The 17,457-nt window shown below is 36.9% G+C and overlaps 1 protein-coding gene across 1 annotated transcript in view; it reads left to right on the top strand.

The window, feature by feature from the left end:
- LOC128638257 (5-hydroxytryptamine receptor 3A) overlaps positions 1 to 17,457 on the top strand; it is a 50,882-nt gene that overhangs the window by 25,940 nt on the left and 7,485 nt on the right. The window contains exons 6-8 of the mRNA XM_053690113.1: positions 11,816 to 11,961; positions 15,347 to 15,557; positions 16,578 to 16,805. Of these exons, the coding sequence (XP_053546088.1) occupies positions 11,816 to 11,961; positions 15,347 to 15,557; positions 16,578 to 16,805 (585 nt within the window). The remainder of the gene's footprint in view (positions 1 to 11,815; positions 11,962 to 15,346; positions 15,558 to 16,577; positions 16,806 to 17,457) is intronic.

The raw sequence follows: 17,457 nt of genomic DNA, 5'->3' as shown, positions 1-17,457 counted from the left end.
GAGCAGATCCAATTCATGACAGCACCCCCCTCTCAAGGACCCCTCCGGGGGACAGGACCAGGCCTAGCAGGATAAGCTTTGTGAAAGGCTTTAATCAAGGCAGGGGCGTGAACATGCCGGGCTGGTTCCCAAGTCCGTTCCGTGACCGGATAACCCTTCCAATGGATGAGATAGTATAGTTTCTTGCCACGAAGTTTGGAATCCAGAATGTGAGCAATCTCAAACTCAGGCTGTCCCTGTACCAAGAGAGGCGGAGGTTTGGGCAGAGATTTAGAAAATCTATTAGATTTCACCGGTTTCAGGAGAGAAACATGGAACACAGGGTGAGCTTTGAGAGTCTTGGGAAGAGCAACTCGATATGCAGTAGAACAAACTTGACCCAGTATACGGAAAGGACCCACATATCGAGGCCCCAATTTGATAGAAGGTTGTTTGAGATGAAGGTGACGAGTAGAAATCCACACCTTGTCTCCAGGACGAAAATTAGGAGCCTTCTTCCGTCTGCGATCAGCAAAAAACTTGTATCTTTTAGAAGCTTTGGAAAGAAGATCACGTATTTTACGCCAATGTCGAGTTAATCTCCGAGCAGTTTGATCAGAAGCAGGATTTTCAGAAGAGGAAGTATACAGAGGAAATGTTCTGGGTTGAAATCCATAAGCTGCAAAAAAGGGAGAAGACTGAAGAGATGAATTGTAACGAGCATTATGGGCCAACTCCGCTAAAGGAAGATAACGAGTCCAATTAGAATGATGATGGTCCACATAATGTCTAAGGTAAGTCTCCAGACATTGGTTTACTCTCTCGGTTTGACCATTAGACTGTGGATGATGAGAGGTTGATAAAGAGATTGTAGTGCCAAAATGTTTGCAGAGCCATTTCCAGAACCGAGAAACAAATTGTACCCCTCTATCGGAGACGATGTCCAAAGGAAAACCATGTAATCTCACGATATGCAAAAGGAAAAGCTCAGAAAGTCCCTTGGCAGATGGAAGACCAGGCAAAGGAATGAAATGGGCAGACTTCGTAAACCTGTCAACCACCACTAAAATAGTGTTGTTTCCGGCAGAAAGAGGAAGGTCTGTAATAAAATCCATAGATAGATGGGTCCAAGGCTGGTGAGGAATGGGTAAAGGTTGAAGTAAACCAGAAGGGAGTTGACGAGGAGCTTTATTTGTAGCACATTGAGTGCAAACTGAGACATAATCTTTAACATCTTGAGAGAGAGTAGGCCACCAGACATACTGTTTAAGATTCCGAGTCGTGTTACTGACGCCAGGATGTCCAGAGAGAGGACTATCATGAGCCCAATGGAGAATCTTAGGACGGAGACGTTCAGGAACAAATAATAAACCGTCAGGAGATTTAAAGGAAGAAGGAAGATCCTTTTGAGCAGACTGTAACTCCTGTAAACAAGAGGTTGATAATTGAGCTATGACTTCTTGTGGATGAAGTATGGTACCAGATTCTGGAGTAGAGGTAGATTGAAACTGCCTGGATAAGGCATCCGCTTTTATATTCTTAGAACCAGGTATATAGGAAAGATTGTAATTAAAACGTGAAAAGAATAAAGACCAACGAGCTTGTCTGGAATTCAATCGTTTGGCAGTTTGGAGATAAAGAAGATTTTTATGATCCGTGAGTATGGAAAATGGAAAGGTAGTACCCTCCAACCAATGCCTCCATTCGTCCAGAGCCATCTTGATGGCTAATAATTCCTTATTGCCAACGTCATAATTTAATTCAGAAGAAGTAAATTTCTTGGAAAAGAAACCTACAGGATGAATCTTACCCGTGTCAGGTATTCGTTGGGAAAGAACAGCACCAGCAGCAACAGAAGAAGCATCCACTTCTAGGATAAATTGAAAATCCGGATTTGGGTGACGGAGTATGGGTGCAGAAGAAAAGGCCTTTTTGAGAGACTCAAAGGCCTTAATAGCCTCTGGGGACCACTCTTTACAATCTTGCCCCTTTCTAGTGAGTGACGTGAGAGGAGAAGTAATAGTAGCAAATCCTTTGATAAATTTCCTGTAATAATTGGCGAAGCCAAGAAACCGTTGTAGAGCCTTAAGAGAATCAGGTCTAGGCCAATCCAAAATGGAAGAAAGTTTATTCGGATCCATTTCAAATCCAGATTCAGATATTACATAACCCAAGAAGGGTATGGATTTTTGATGAAATGAACATTTCTCCAATTTGGCGAATAGATGATTGTCTCGTAACCGTTGCAAAACCTTCCTGACATGGTGTACATGATCTTGATAATTGTGAGAAAAAATTAAAATATCGTCAAGGTAGATAATGACGAAGGAGTTCAAAAAATCCCGAAAGATCTCATTGACGAAGTGTTGAAAAACAGCAGGGGCATTACACAGCCCAAAAGGCATAACCAGATATTCATAATGCCCAAATCGAGTGTTAAAGGCTGTCTTCCATTCGTCTCCTTTGCGCATGCGAATAAGGTTATAAGCACCACGAAGGTCTAGTTTGGTAAATATTGTAGCTCCTTGAAGATAAGTGAACAGTTCAGGAATAAGAGGCAGAGGGTAACTATTCTTGACTGTGATTTGATTCAAACCCCGATAATCAATACAAGGTCGCAGTCCTCCATCCTTCTTTCCCACAAAAAAGAAACCAGCCCCAAGAGGAGAAGAGGAAGGTCGAATAAAACCTCTAGCCAAACTATCTTGGATATATTCCTCTAAGGCAACATTCTCTGGCCTTGAGAGCGGATACGTCTTGCCACGAGGGTAGGTTGCCCCAGGAAGTAGATCAATGGGGCAATCAAAAGTACGATGTGGGGGAAGACGTTCTGCTTCTTTCTTGGAAAAAACATCAACGTAATCTTGATAAGGTGTGGGTAACGACCCAGAGGTGTCAAAAGTGAGAGCAATGGTGAGAGGCACTTTCGTGGGAATCTGAAGACACCTATTTTGACAAGAATATCCCCAGGAAATGAGTTCGCCTTGAGTCCAGGAGAATACAGGATTATGTAACTGGAGCCAGGGAAGACCCAATATTATGGGAAATTGAGGAGTCGAGATTACATCAAAACATATTGTCTCTGAATGAAGAATTCCAACAGAAAAGAGAATGGGTCTAGTAGCAAACTGGATAAGTCCGGGACCCAAAGGATCTCCACTAACAGTGGAGACTGGAATAGAATATTCCTTTTTGCTTAATGGAATAGAGTGAGTAGTTACAAATGTGGAATCGATGAAGACTCCTCCAGCACCAGAGTCAATAAGAGCTTGAGTATGAATCCTGTCTCCTCCAATTTGAAGAGTAACCGGAACAAAAAGTTTATTATTGAGGGAATGAGATCCTATTTGGCTTAACTTAGTTCCCTGGACAGAAGTTAAGCCCTGGCTTTTACCGGTCTGGTAGGACAATCTTTTAATAAATGTCCTTTAAGGCCACAGTATAAACACAGTCCAAGAGATCGTCTCCTCAGACGTTCAGTTTCAGTTAATCTAATGGTGCCAATTTCCATTGGTTCAGTCTGATCGGAAGGTGGAGAAGCGGGAGTTAAAGGGTTAGAGATACGAGGTACCAGACGAAAAGGACGATTAGAAGCTTTCTGATTTCTCTCTCTTTCTTGTTGGCGTTCGCGGTATCTGGAATCGAGACAAATACAAAGATTTATCAGAGCCTCTAGAGATTCTGGGATTTCACGATAGACCAACTCATCTTTAAGACGTTCAGAGAGTCCTTTGCGAAAAGCTGCTCTAAGAGCTCCCTGATTCCAGGTAGTCTCAGAAGCTAGAGTGCGAAATTCAATGGCATATTGAGATACAGGTTGACCACCTTGTCGTAAGTCTAGAAGAGAAGCTTCAGCCGCGGCAGACCTCCCTGGCTTATCGAAGACATTTGAAAAGACAGAGAGAAATGTTTCCACATCCTGGAGTATTGGATCATTCTTTTCAAGCAAAGGTGATACCCAGGCTAAGGCTCTACCTTTCATTAAGGATATAAGGAAAGTGATTCTAGAGGAGGGAGTTGCAAAGAGAACTGGACTATTCCGAAAATGAAGGCGACACTGATTCAAAAAACCCCTACAATCCTCAGGATTCCCATCATATTTGTCCGGAAGAGGTATCCTGGGACTGAGCTGAGCTTGTGTCTGATTGGTAGGATTCGTAGGGGGAGAGGGATCCAAAGGAATAGGATTAGGAGGTATAGGAGCAGCCATATTCTGAAGTAAAATAGTTATCTGATCCAACTTTGCGTCCAAGGATTGTAAGTGGGTAGCATGAGATCCCAATAACTGTCCCTGGTGGGTCACGGCCATGGATAATTCAGTGGGGTCCATTTTTATGGCCCGTTTGTAATGTCAGCCGTAAAGGACCAGCTCAGGATTCAACCCAACTGCTAGCGTGAAAAGTAAAAAACACACGCTAGCACACTGAGAAATATCCTGGACGTGACCCACTCAGGATTGAAGAAAGCAAATGTCCTTTTAAGAAGATAAATAAACTAAGTGAAATTCCTTTAGCAAGTAATAAAGCAAATGTCCCTTTAAGCAGGTTAGTAAATAAACAAGGATTCCTTTTAGCAGGTTTGGATAAGCAAGTGTCCCTTAAAGCAGTTTTAGTAAACAAACTGAGATTCCTTTTAGCAGGTTTGGATAAAGTAAATGTCCCTTTAAGCAGGTTAGTAAATAAACAAAGATTCCTTTTAGCAGGTTTGGATAAAGCAAATGTCCCTTTAAGCAGGTTTAGTAAACAAACTGAGGTTCCTTTTTGCAGGTTTGGATAAAGTAAATGTCCCTTTAAGCAGGTTAGTAAATAAACAAAGATTCCTTTTAGCAGGTTTGGATAAAGCAAATGTCCCTTTATGCAGGTTAGTAAACAAACATAAAATCCATATTAGCAGGTTAGGCAAACTGGCAGAGAGTATTCAGGCAAGGATTCAGGCAAGGGAGACAAAAGAATTACTCACACAGGTCCGGTCCGGGAGAATGAACAGAGAAAACAAACGGGCGCCAATTCAGATCTCCCGCCGAGATTTGAAGGCAGGGAGACTCTGACGTCAAGAGGAGAGCCAGATACCGCGTCACGTTGCTAGGCAACGTGACGTGATACAGAGGGGATCTGTGAGCCGCGGCGACACGGCAATGAGCAGATCCAATTCATGACATCTATAGTCATGTGGTTAAGTTGTATTTCCAAATGAACTCGTGACTGAAACAAGTTGTATTGTGACACCCTGTAAGGTATGTCTGGAGTAGTACAGCTACAGTCAGTTGATTTGTTACACATTAACCACCAGTGGCTACATCGAGGTTCACCTCAAAAGACGTATGAGGGACTATTTATGCCTTAATTATTCAATGATATTATAATCTAATAGGTATTACTTACAGAGCAGTTTGAATTTAAGTACCGGTGCAAACAATTTGCTAGCGTTTGGCACCACAACTGATAATAACTTGTTACTAGTTTTTACCTAGTGTCACTGACTCACTATATGTATACCACGCTTATGATCGTACCTATTTATAAAGCTGGCTATATAATTATAATAACTTAGGTGTCACAATACATGTGGATACTTTGAATAATTAAGGCATAAGTAGTCCCTCATACGTCTTTTGAGGTGAACCTCGATGTAGCCACTGGTGGTTAATGTGTAACAAATCAACTGACTGTAGCTGTACTACTCCAGACATACCTTACAGGGTGTCACAATACAACTTGTTTCAGTCACTAGTTCATTTGGAAATACAACTTAACCACATGACTATAGATCATCATGGTTTTTGGTTTCTGTTCCCCTTCAGTGACCAATCCTATAAGAGTTGTCACAATAGTTCCTCAAAAACAGCTGGATAGCAGACTTGCAAAAACATTGTGCTTGCTGTGGAGTGAAAGGTGATTTCAACCATAACACATACAAAAACATTTTGGAAACTACAAATTAATTTGGTTGACAAATCAGATATATATTCCAAACTGTTACTAACCTTATGAGATAATATCTGATGATAAGATACTTAAGTATGCAAATTTCAAACTGTCATTAACCCTATGAGATATTACTCAAATATTTGATGTTAAGATATCCAAGTATGCACCAAACACACTGACTGGTAAATTTGTTATGGTATTTTGTAACTATCTTTAAATTCACAGGGTGCATCCAAATACAGTGATGACATCTTACCATTTTTAGAACATACAATAAATAATTGGAGACCGCTAAGTTTTGGTACCGGGTTCAATAAATAATTACCAATTTAGCACCAAATCAATACGAAATTCATTATGCTGATTCTCTAAATCCACGTATCACTAGACACTGCTATAATAGTGTAACCTCATATAGGTATATTATTGCCTCTATTAGAGAACTAATAATTAACCTCTAGCAGTGGAAACTTAGAATCATCTGATTGATTGTGTGCTTATATGTATTCAGAATACTGAATATTGAATACCGAGGTATCGGTATACCTAGCATACGTTTATAATTTGCTACTTAATTCCACAATTGAGGAATAAATTACTTATCTCATCACCCTACCAAGAGTTTTTGTTTTTAATTTGCACATCCCTATATTTTAACTCTGTTTTTATGTGTATATAATAAAAGTTATGTTTTATTAATTTCAATGAGACCTCTCTAACCATTTGGAGTTTACTTTGAACACAGTTACCCTATACTTTACATGCCTACAAAGAGTGCTAATAGTGTATTCTAAGATGGGCTCTCAACCCATCATATTTTGGTTCTAAACTACCAATAGCCCTTAAAAAGGCCTTTTGTGGGGCATTGCCCCAAAGAAATCAGCTCTTTTATTTGTGAAAAAAATACAAACAACCCCCCAACAGTAAAACCCACCATCCACACAACCAACCTCCCAATTAAAACCCTAACTAAAAAAACCTAAACTCCCCATTGCCCTGAAAAAGGCATTTGGATGGGCATTGCCTTTAAAAAGGGCATTTAGCTCTTTTGCAACCCAAACCCTAATCTAAAAATAAAACCCACCCAATACACCCTTAAAAAATCCTAACGCTAATCCCCGAAGATTCACTTACAGTTTTGAAGAGCCGACACCCATCGTCAACGAAGCCGGGAGAAGTCTTCATCCAAGCTGGCAGAAGTCTTCATCCAGACAGCATCTTCTATCTTCATCCATCCGGCACAAAGCGCTTCCATCTTCAAGACATCTTCAATCGACGGCTTCTTCTACAATGAAGGTTCCTTTAAATTATGTCATCCAAGATGGCGTCCCTTAGATTCCGATTGGCTGATAGAATTCTATCAGCCAATCGGAATTAAGGTTGAAAAAATCCTATTGGCTGATGCAATCAGCCAATAGGATTGAGCTTGCATACTATTGGCTGATTGGAACATAGTGACATAGTGCCGTGACATAGTGACATAGTAACATTGAAAACATATTAAGATAGTAACATAGTGCCATAGTGCCATAGTAACACGGTAACTTAGTAACATAGTAACATTGTAACATAGTGACATAGTAACATAGTAACGTAGTGACATAGTAACGTAGTGACATAGTAACATAGTAACATTGTAACATAGTGACAAAGTAACATTGTAACATATTAAGATAGTAACATAGTGACATAGTAACACAGTAACACAGTAACATAGTAACATAGTGACATAGTGACATAGTAACAGAGTAACATTGTAACATATTAAGATAGTAACATAGTGCCATAGTAACATAGGGACATAGTAACACAGAAACATAGTAACATTGTAACATAGTGACACAGTGACATAGTAATATAGTAACGTAGTGACATAGTGACATAGTAACATATTAATATAATAACATAGTAACATAGTGACATAGTAACACAGTAACATAGTAACATAGTAACACAGTGACATAGTGACATATTAACATAGTAACATAGTAACATATTAAGATAGTGACATAGTAACATAGTATCATAGTGACATAGTAACATAGTAACATAGGGACATAGTAACACAGTAACATAGTAACATTGTAACATAGTGACACAGTGACATAGTAACATAGTAACGTAGTGACATAGTGACATAGTAACATATTAATATAATAACATAGTAACATAGTGACATAGTAACACAGTAACATAGTAACATAGTAACACAGTGACATAGTGACATATTAACATAGTAACATATTAAGATAGTGACATAGTAACATAGTATCATAGTGACATAGTAACATAGTAACATAGGGACATAGTAACACAGTAACATAGTAACATTGTAACATAGTGACACAGTGACATAGTAACATAGTAACATAGTGACATGGTGACATAGTAACATAGTGACATAGTAACATAGCGACATGGTGACATAGTAACATAGTGACATAGTAACATAGCGACATAGTAACATAGTGACATAGTGACATAGTAACATAGTGACATAGTAACATAGTGACATAGTAACATAGTTACATAGTGACATAGTAACATAGCAACATAGTGACATGGTGACATAGTAACATAGTGACATAGTAACATAGCAACATAGTGACATAGTATCATAGTGACATAGTGACATAGTAACATAGTGACATAGTAACATAGTAACATTTTAAGATAGTGACATAGTAGCAAAGTAATATATTAACAGCTAGATTGCGAGTTTTGAGCGCTATAGGAATTTTAACGACCGCCACAAAAGCTGCGTTATTTCACCTCCCTATAGCGCTGCTATTACAAGTTTAAAAAAAGCATGCTTGTGCGGGCGATATGGTGGCGTTGAGCTCCATACCGCACCGAAATCAAATGCTGCTTTGACGTGCTCGTGCACTATTTCCCTTTGTGCTTTGATAAAATTATAGGATTGTTCTTTTTTTATGCATTTCTTTCTATTTTGTAAAGAAAAAGATGACATCACTATTATTCTTTAATTGTATTCTGAAAATATGAGGTTCATTTTTTTTCCAAACTATCCTGTGATGCAACAGGTATGATTGTATAATATTTTCTCAAGACAATTGATATGATTTTCTTTCTGTACCAACATATTATCTGAAGTATTGCTTGTCTGTTATTGCATAGTAAACCTTAATAAAAAATTTTTTTTAAAAAGCCCCCTCAAAATAAAAAAACCCTAGCCTACAATAAACTACCAATGGCTCTTAAAAAGGCCTTTTGTGGGGCATTGCCCCAAATATATCAGCTCTTTTACCTGTAAAAAAAATACAAACACCCCAACAGTAAAACCCACCAACCCCCCCAAAATAATATAACTATCTTAAAAAAACTAAGCTCCCCATTGTCCTGAAAAGGGAATTTGTATGGGCATTGCCCTTAAATGGGCATTTAGCTCTTTTACATGCCCAGACCCTAAACTAAAAATAAAACTCACCCAAAAAACCCTTAAAAAACATAACACTAACCCCCAACAATCCACTTACAGTTCTTGAAGTCCCGCTTGAAGGATCCATCCAGCCGGCGACGTCCTCATCCATGCGGCAAGAAGTCTTCATCCGGGCAGCCTCTTCCATCTTTATCCAGCCGGCGAAGTCCTCATCCACGCGGCAAGAAGTCTTCATCCAGACGGCATCTTCTATCTTCATAATGGAACGAGTCCATCCTGAAGACATCCAGCATGGAGCATGCTCTTCATATGGTCGACGCTGTAAACTGGAACTTCAATGCAAGTGACGTCTTCCAAGATGGCGTCCCTTGCATTCCTATTGGCTGAAAGATTTCAATCAGCCAATAGAATTTGAGCTGCTAAAATCCTATTGGCTGTTCCAATCAGCCAATAGGATTTGAGCAGCTCTCATTCTATTGGCTGTTCTAATCAGCCAATAGGATGAGAGCTCAATCTCAAATCTTTCAGCCAATAGGAATGCAAGGGACGCCATCTTGGATGACGTCACTTAAATTGAAGTTCTAGTTTATAGTGGCGACCATATGAAGAGGATGCTCCACGCCGGATGGATGAAGATAGAATATGCTGTCTGGATGAAGTCTTCTTGCCGCATGGATGAAGACTTCTTGCTGGCTGGATGGATCCTTCAAGCGGGACTTCAAGAACTGTAAGTGGATCATCAGGGCTAGTGTTAGGTTTATTTAAGGGTTTATTGGGTGGGTTTTATTTTTAGATTAGGGTCTGGGCAGTAAAAGAGCTAAATGCCCTTTTAAAGGCAATGCCTATTCAAATGCCCTTATCAGGGCAATAGGGAGCTTAGTTTTTTTTTAGATAGTTATTTTATTTGGGGAGGTTGGTTGTGGGGGTGGTGGGTTTTACTGTTGGGGGATAGTTTGTATTCTTTTTACAGGTAAAAGAGCTGAATTCTTTGGGCCAATGCCCCACAAAAGGCCATTTTAAGAGCCGTTGATAGTTTATTGTAAGCTAGGTTTTTTTTTATTTTGGGGGGGATTTTTTATTTTGATAAGGTTATTAGATTAGGTTTAATTCTTTTTTATTTTTGATCATTTGTTTCTTTTTTTCACAATTTAGTGTTTGTTTGTTTTTGTAATTTAGTTATTTAATTTTTTTTTGTAATTAGATTTTTTAATCTTTAGAGTAGTGTTAGGATTTTTTTAATGTGTAGTTTAGTTTAATTTATAATTGGTAGTTAGTTTAATTGTAGTTTAATAATTATCTTAGTTTAATTGTTAGTTTAAAATGAATTTATTTAATTTGACAGGTAAGTTTTAATTTAATTTAAGATAGGGAAATTGTAAATTTAATATAAAGTTAGGGGGTCGTTAGGTTTAGGGGTTAATGGTTTATTTTAGTATATTTCATTGTGGGGGACTTTCTGTTTAGGGGTTAATAGTTTATTTAAGTATATTTCGTTGTGAGGGGCTTGCGATTTAGGGGTTAATAGGTTTATTATAGCGGCGGTGTGGGTGGACGGCAGATTAGGGGTTAATAATATTTAAATAGTGTTTGCAATGCGGGAGGGTGGCGGTTAGGGGTTAATAAGTTTATTACAGTGGTGACGATGTCGGGGAGCGGCGGAATAGGGGTTAATAAATTTTAATAGTGGCGGCGATGTCCGGAGCGGCAGATTAGGGGTTAATATATTTATTTTAGTGTTTGCGATGCAGGAGGGCCTCGGATTAGGGGTTAATAGGTAGTTTATGGGTGTTAGCATACTTTTTAACACTTTAGTTATGAGTGTTATGTTACAGCTTTGTAACGTAATACTCATAACTACTGACATTAGATGGCGGTACGTATCTTGTCAGTATAGGGTGTAACGCTCACTTTTTGGCCTCCCAGGCAAACTCGTAATACCGGCGCTATGGGAGTCCCATTGAAAAATGACTTTTTTAAAAGTGCGGTACTGACGTTGGGTGTACACCTATACCGGCAAGACTTGTAATAGCAGTGTTAGGGGAAAAACTGCGTTATGGCCATAACGCTGCTTTTTCAATCATAATGCCAAACTCGTAATCTAGCTGTAAGATAGTAACGTGGTGGATGAGGTTGAAAGATGACAGAAGTTCAACAATTTCAACTTATACAAATTCTACTTCATTTAACAAAAGTAATGATATCCATGAATTCTGTTTTTAGCCACAAATGTATCTAAGCCATTTTTAAACGTATCTAACATATTGGCATTCGCTACCTCTTTAGGCTTTGAGTTGCACAATTTGATTGCTCTTACAGTTTATGTTGCTGGAGATTAAATTGTCTTTCCTCTAGCCTTAAATAGTGATCTTTTGTCACTTCTTGCCTTGCATGTATTTATATAAATGAATCACATAAACTGTTTAAGAGCCTTTACTCTAGAGTAAACAGACTGCTTTGCAAACATCTCTTTATGGTCTAAATCATCCATATATATATTTATTTCCGCTAGTTGAAGATATCAACCTATCAGAATGGGCATCTGCAGGTATCTTCTCTATATTCAGGAATAACGGGGAATGGGAGCTTCTGAATGTCTTGACTGAACACGTAAAGGAACATGATCATGGCGATACTTATTCAGTGCTTAAGTATCATGTAAGTTATGTACAGCAATGCGCTTGTTTCAATATGATTATCAGACTGTTTCACTCATGCGCATCTTTGCTAATGATTTGATTTTAATAAGTGTAAATTGGGATTTTTAACAAAAGATACCTTTAAAGTCAACTCTTCAAGCTATTGGTTGCAAAAAGTATTTTGGGAAAAGTTGTGAATCTTTAGCAGAGTTTTTCTTTATCTTCACCTTTATGAAAACCTTTCTTGCAATTCTCTATATATTGTGCAAAGCTCACTTCTGCTTACATATCCTTGCTAATATCTTGCACAAAGGCCTTTACTCTGTCAGAAATAAATAAATAGGACATCACTACCACTTTGTGTCTTCACATATCCCTGACCACATCTAGATCTACTCTTCCTATGATAATGACATTTTTTGGCAGTTACTTGTGTGTCACATGTTGTATGTAGCCAAAAAGAAATAATAATACATTTTGTAGATTGAGGTTTTTGAGGCATTAAAGGGACAGTAAAGTCCAAATTAAACTTTAATGATTTAGATAGAAAAGTAATTTTAAACAACTTTCTAATTTACTTTTATCATCAAATTTGCTTTGTTTTCTTGGTATTCTTAGTTAAAAGCTAAACCTAGGGATGCTCATATGCTAATTTCTAAGCCCTTGAAAGCAGCCCCTTATCTGAATGCATTTGACAGTTTTTCACAGCTAGGGGGCGTTAGTGCGTGTGTTTCATATAAATAACATTGTGCTCACTCTAGTGGAGTTACTTATGAGAGGGCACTGATTGGCTAAAATGCAAGTCTGTCAAAAGATCTGAGATAAGGAGGCTGTCTGCAGAGCCTTAGATACAAGGTTATTACTGAGGTAAAAAGTATATTTTGATATATTGAGCTATAATGCACCTTTGGATTCAGTCGATAAATGAAATAGCTTCCAACAGCATATTTTACGGTTTGTGACCTTGCGCAAAGTTAATTACGGCTCAATGGAAATGAGCCCTTAGTGTCTCCCTCTTTTGTATAAATAGAGGAGTTCATTTCTATATAATAATTGGTTTAGCTTTGTATTCATATTATAGAAGAGGTATAGACGGTAATACATGACGTTCATTAATAAAGCGCAGGTAATATTATGGCACATATAGTATATTAGTGACTGTGTTGGTAATATTATGGCACATATAGTATATTAGTGACTGTTGGTAATATTATTGCACATATAGTATATTAGTGACTGTGTTGGTAATATTATGGCACATATAGTATATTAGTGACTGTGTTGGTAATATTATGGCACATATAGTATATTAGTGACTGTTGGTAATATTATTGCACATATAGTATATTAGTGACTGTGTTGGTAATATTATGGCACATATAGTATATTAGTGACTGTGTTGGTAATATTATGGCACATATAGTATATTAGTGACTGTTGGTAATATTATTGCACATATAGTATATTAGTGACTGTGTTGGTAATATTATGGCACATATAGTATATTAGTGACTGTGTTGGTAATATTATGGCACATATAGTATATTAGTGACTGTTGGTAATATTATGGCACATATAGTATATTAGTGACTGTGTTGGTAATATTATTGCACATATAGTATATTAGTGACTGTTGGTAATATTATGGTACATATAGTATATTAGTGACTGTGTTGGTAATATTATGGCACATATAGTATATTAGTGACTGTGTTGGTAATATTATGGCACATATAGTATATTAGTGACTGTGATGGTAATATTATTGCACATATAGTATATTAGTGACTGTGTTGGTAATATTATGGCACATATAGTATATTAGTGACTGTGTTGGTAATATTATTGCACATATAGTATATTAGTGACTGTGTTGGTAATATTATTGCACATATAGCATATTAGTGACTGTGTTGGTCATATTATTGCACATATAGTATATTAGTGACTGTGTTGGTAATATTATGGCACATATAGTATATTAGTGACTGTGTTGGTAATATTATTGCACATATAGTATATTAGTGACTGTGTTGGTAATATTATTGCACATATAGCATATTAGTGACTGTGTTGGTAATATTATTGCACATATAGTATATTAGTGACTGTGTTGGTAATATTATGGCACATATAGTATATTAGTGACTGTGTTGGTAATATTATTGCACATATAGTATATTAGTGACTGTGTTGGTAATATTATTGCACATATAGCATATTAGTGACTGTGTTGGTAATATTATTGCACATATAGTATATTAGTGACTGTGTTGGTAATATTATGGCACATATAGTATATTAGTGACTGTGTTGGTAACATTATGGCACATATAGTATATTAGTGACTGTGTTGGTAATATTATGGTACATGTAGCATATTAGTGACTGTGTTGGTAATATTATGGTACATATAGCATATTAGTGACTGTGTTGGTAATATTATGGTACATATAGCATATTAGTGACTGTGTTGGTAATATTATGGTACATATAGTATATTAGTGACTGTGTTGGTAATATTATGGCAGATATAGTATATTAGTGACTGTGTTGGTAATATTATGGCAGATATAGTATATTAGTGACTGTGTTGGTAATATTATGGCACATATAGTATATTAGTGACTGTGTTGGTAATATTATTGCAGATATAGCATATTAGTGACTGTGTTGGTAATATTATGGCACATATAGCATATTAGTGACTGTGTTGGTAATATTATGGCACATATAGTATATTAGTGACTGTGTTGGTAATATTATGGTACATATAGTATATTAGTGACTGTGTTGGTAATATTATGGCACATATAGCATATTAGTGACTGTGTTGGTAATATTATGGCACATATAGTATATTAGTGACTGTGTTGGTAATATTATGGCACATATAGTATATTAGTGACTGTGTTGGTAATATTATGGCACATATAGTATATCAGTGACTGTGTTGGTAATATTATGGTACATATAGCATATTAGTGACTGTGTTGGTAATATTATGGCACATATAGTATATTAGTGACTGTTGGTAATATTATGGTACATCAAGTATATTAGTGACTGTTGGTAATATTTTAGTACTATGCATAGACTATTTGCTTACTCTTCTTCTTAGAGGAATGGTTTGCTGTGGCGCAAGTAATATATAAATAAATAAGATATATATATATAAAAGATATAAAATAAGTAATAGTAAGAGTTGGGTAGATATACAAGTATGGTAAGGTATAAAGAAACGTACTGGCAGGAGCAAGTGGTAGGATTTTATTTTGTTGATCCGGTGCTGGAGGAAAACACATCATATCAATAAGAAAATAGGCTAATTTACTTCTGTGTTTGTCAATTGGGTTAACTAAACAAACACTGATATTGAGCCACTTCTCTTCTTTTTATTACAGGTGGTTATTAAAAGACGACCTCTTTTCTATGAGGTAAATTTGCTCCTACCCAGTACATTTCTTATGATCTTGGATATCTTCGGCTTTTATTTGCCCCCAGACTGCGGTGAGAGAGTATCTTTCAAGATCACCCTGTTACTGGGCTACTCTGTCTTTCTTCTCATTGTAACAGACATGTTACCTGCTACATCAGTAGGCACTCCAATAATAGGTAACTGCTAGCTCAGTTTGTACAACATTATTTCATTATATATATGAAACTAAGTCACTTTCTATATTGCTATTTTTAAAAATTCTAAATATTAAGATTCCCACTCTTTATAAAAGCTAATGGTCTACACAGAAATGTTGCACTAAGATTAACCTATAAATTCCAGTGAAGAAAGTGTAATATTTAGCTCTGCGGAATCTGTTGGCGCTCTACAAATACCTGATAATAATAAAATTAGACATGCACAGCGGAAAAAATTGTTTCAGCTCGTTTGGGACTGATTCAGATTTTTTCGAATTTCGTTTCGTATCGATTCGGATACCTTTTTAAAGTATTAATTTCGGATTTAAATAAATTCGGATGTATTCGTTTTGAATTTGATTCGTAAATTTGGAAGTTTGGTATGTGTCATGTTGATTCAGATGGTTCCAAGTTACACAAACGGAATAATTTTACTGTTCAATCCCACAAAATTTAATTTTTATACTGAATTGTGATTAGCCCATGGCCATTCGACTGTAACGAATAAATCCGAACTAATTTGGATTTATTAGTTACAAATACATTCGGATTAGTTTAGTTGCTAGGGTAATTCGGAAATTCGAATCAATTAGAATCTCCAATTTTGGTGAGTTTGTCCACATTTTGATTTGTAACGAAACGAAATGCACATGTCTAAATAAAATGCTTAGGTGCAAAAGGCTGAGAATGATATAGGCAGCAGTTAATGAAGTAATCAGGATTACACTTCTGAGCACAAAGGAGATTAGCAACTAAAACGTTACACTTTTTTCTTTAATATTTGAATAACTAATATCAAAATTCATATAATTAAAAACAAATATATCTGTCACTAATTAGCTACAGAACATAGTTTCTACCAGGCATTTCAAGATGTGTACCCATGAGTTGCTCTTGATGTGTAAAACCTTATCTTTTGTACATGACAGTGTTATATGATTGTGCAATACAGAGCTGATATACACTATAGTCTGTTACCTAACTCGTTCTTCCTCTCAGGTATCTTTTATTCAGTGTGTTTGGGACTCCTGGTTATCAGCATGGCAGAGACCATTATTATCATCAGAATAGTAAACAAGAAAAATTTCCAGCCTCAAGTTCCCAAATGGTTGAAAAAGCTACTCCTAAAGGTCACAGCCTTGTGTTGTATTAAAGGGCAGGCAAAACTGAGCATGGCAGATACCCACAGCCTGGATATATCACTGCAGAGTGGGAGCAGCAGTGCTGGTAAGATCACCGTGTTTCCTATGCACCCCTCATACACGTTTGAAAGTGAGAAAACAAGTAACAAAGAATATTAGAAGCTTGTATCTGTTTTCAACAACAAAGCCAGTAAAATGCCAGTTTCTTAGAATCTATACAGAGAGAGAAGGGTTTACTGCATGTGAGGCTGTACATACACATATATGTAGCATGATGAACAATTTACTGCATGTGAGGCTGTACATGCACATATATGTAGCATGATGAATAATTTACTGCATGTGAGGCTGTACATACACATATATGTAGCATGATGAATAATTTACTGCATGTGAGGCTGTACATGCACATATATGTAGCATGATGAATAATTTACTGCATGTGAGGCTGTACACGCACATATATGTAGCATGATGAATAATTTACTGCATGTGAGGCTGTACATGCACATATATGTAGCATGATGAATAATTTACTGCATGTGAGGCTGTACACGCACATATATGTAGCATGATGAATAATTACTGCATGTGAGGCTGTACATGCACATATATGTAGCATGATGAATAATTTACTGCATGTGAGGCTGTACATACACATATATGTAGCATGATGAATAATTTACTGCATGTGAGGCTGTACACGCACATATATGTAGCATGATAAATAATTTACT

Source organism: Bombina bombina, chromosome 8, assembly GCF_027579735.1.
Source record: "Bombina bombina isolate aBomBom1 chromosome 8, aBomBom1.pri, whole genome shotgun sequence".
NCBI lineage: Eukaryota > Metazoa > Chordata > Amphibia > Anura > Bombinatoridae > Bombina > Bombina bombina.
The sequence above is the reverse complement of the archived record's forward strand: the minus strand, read 5'-3'. Positions and strand labels throughout refer to the sequence as shown.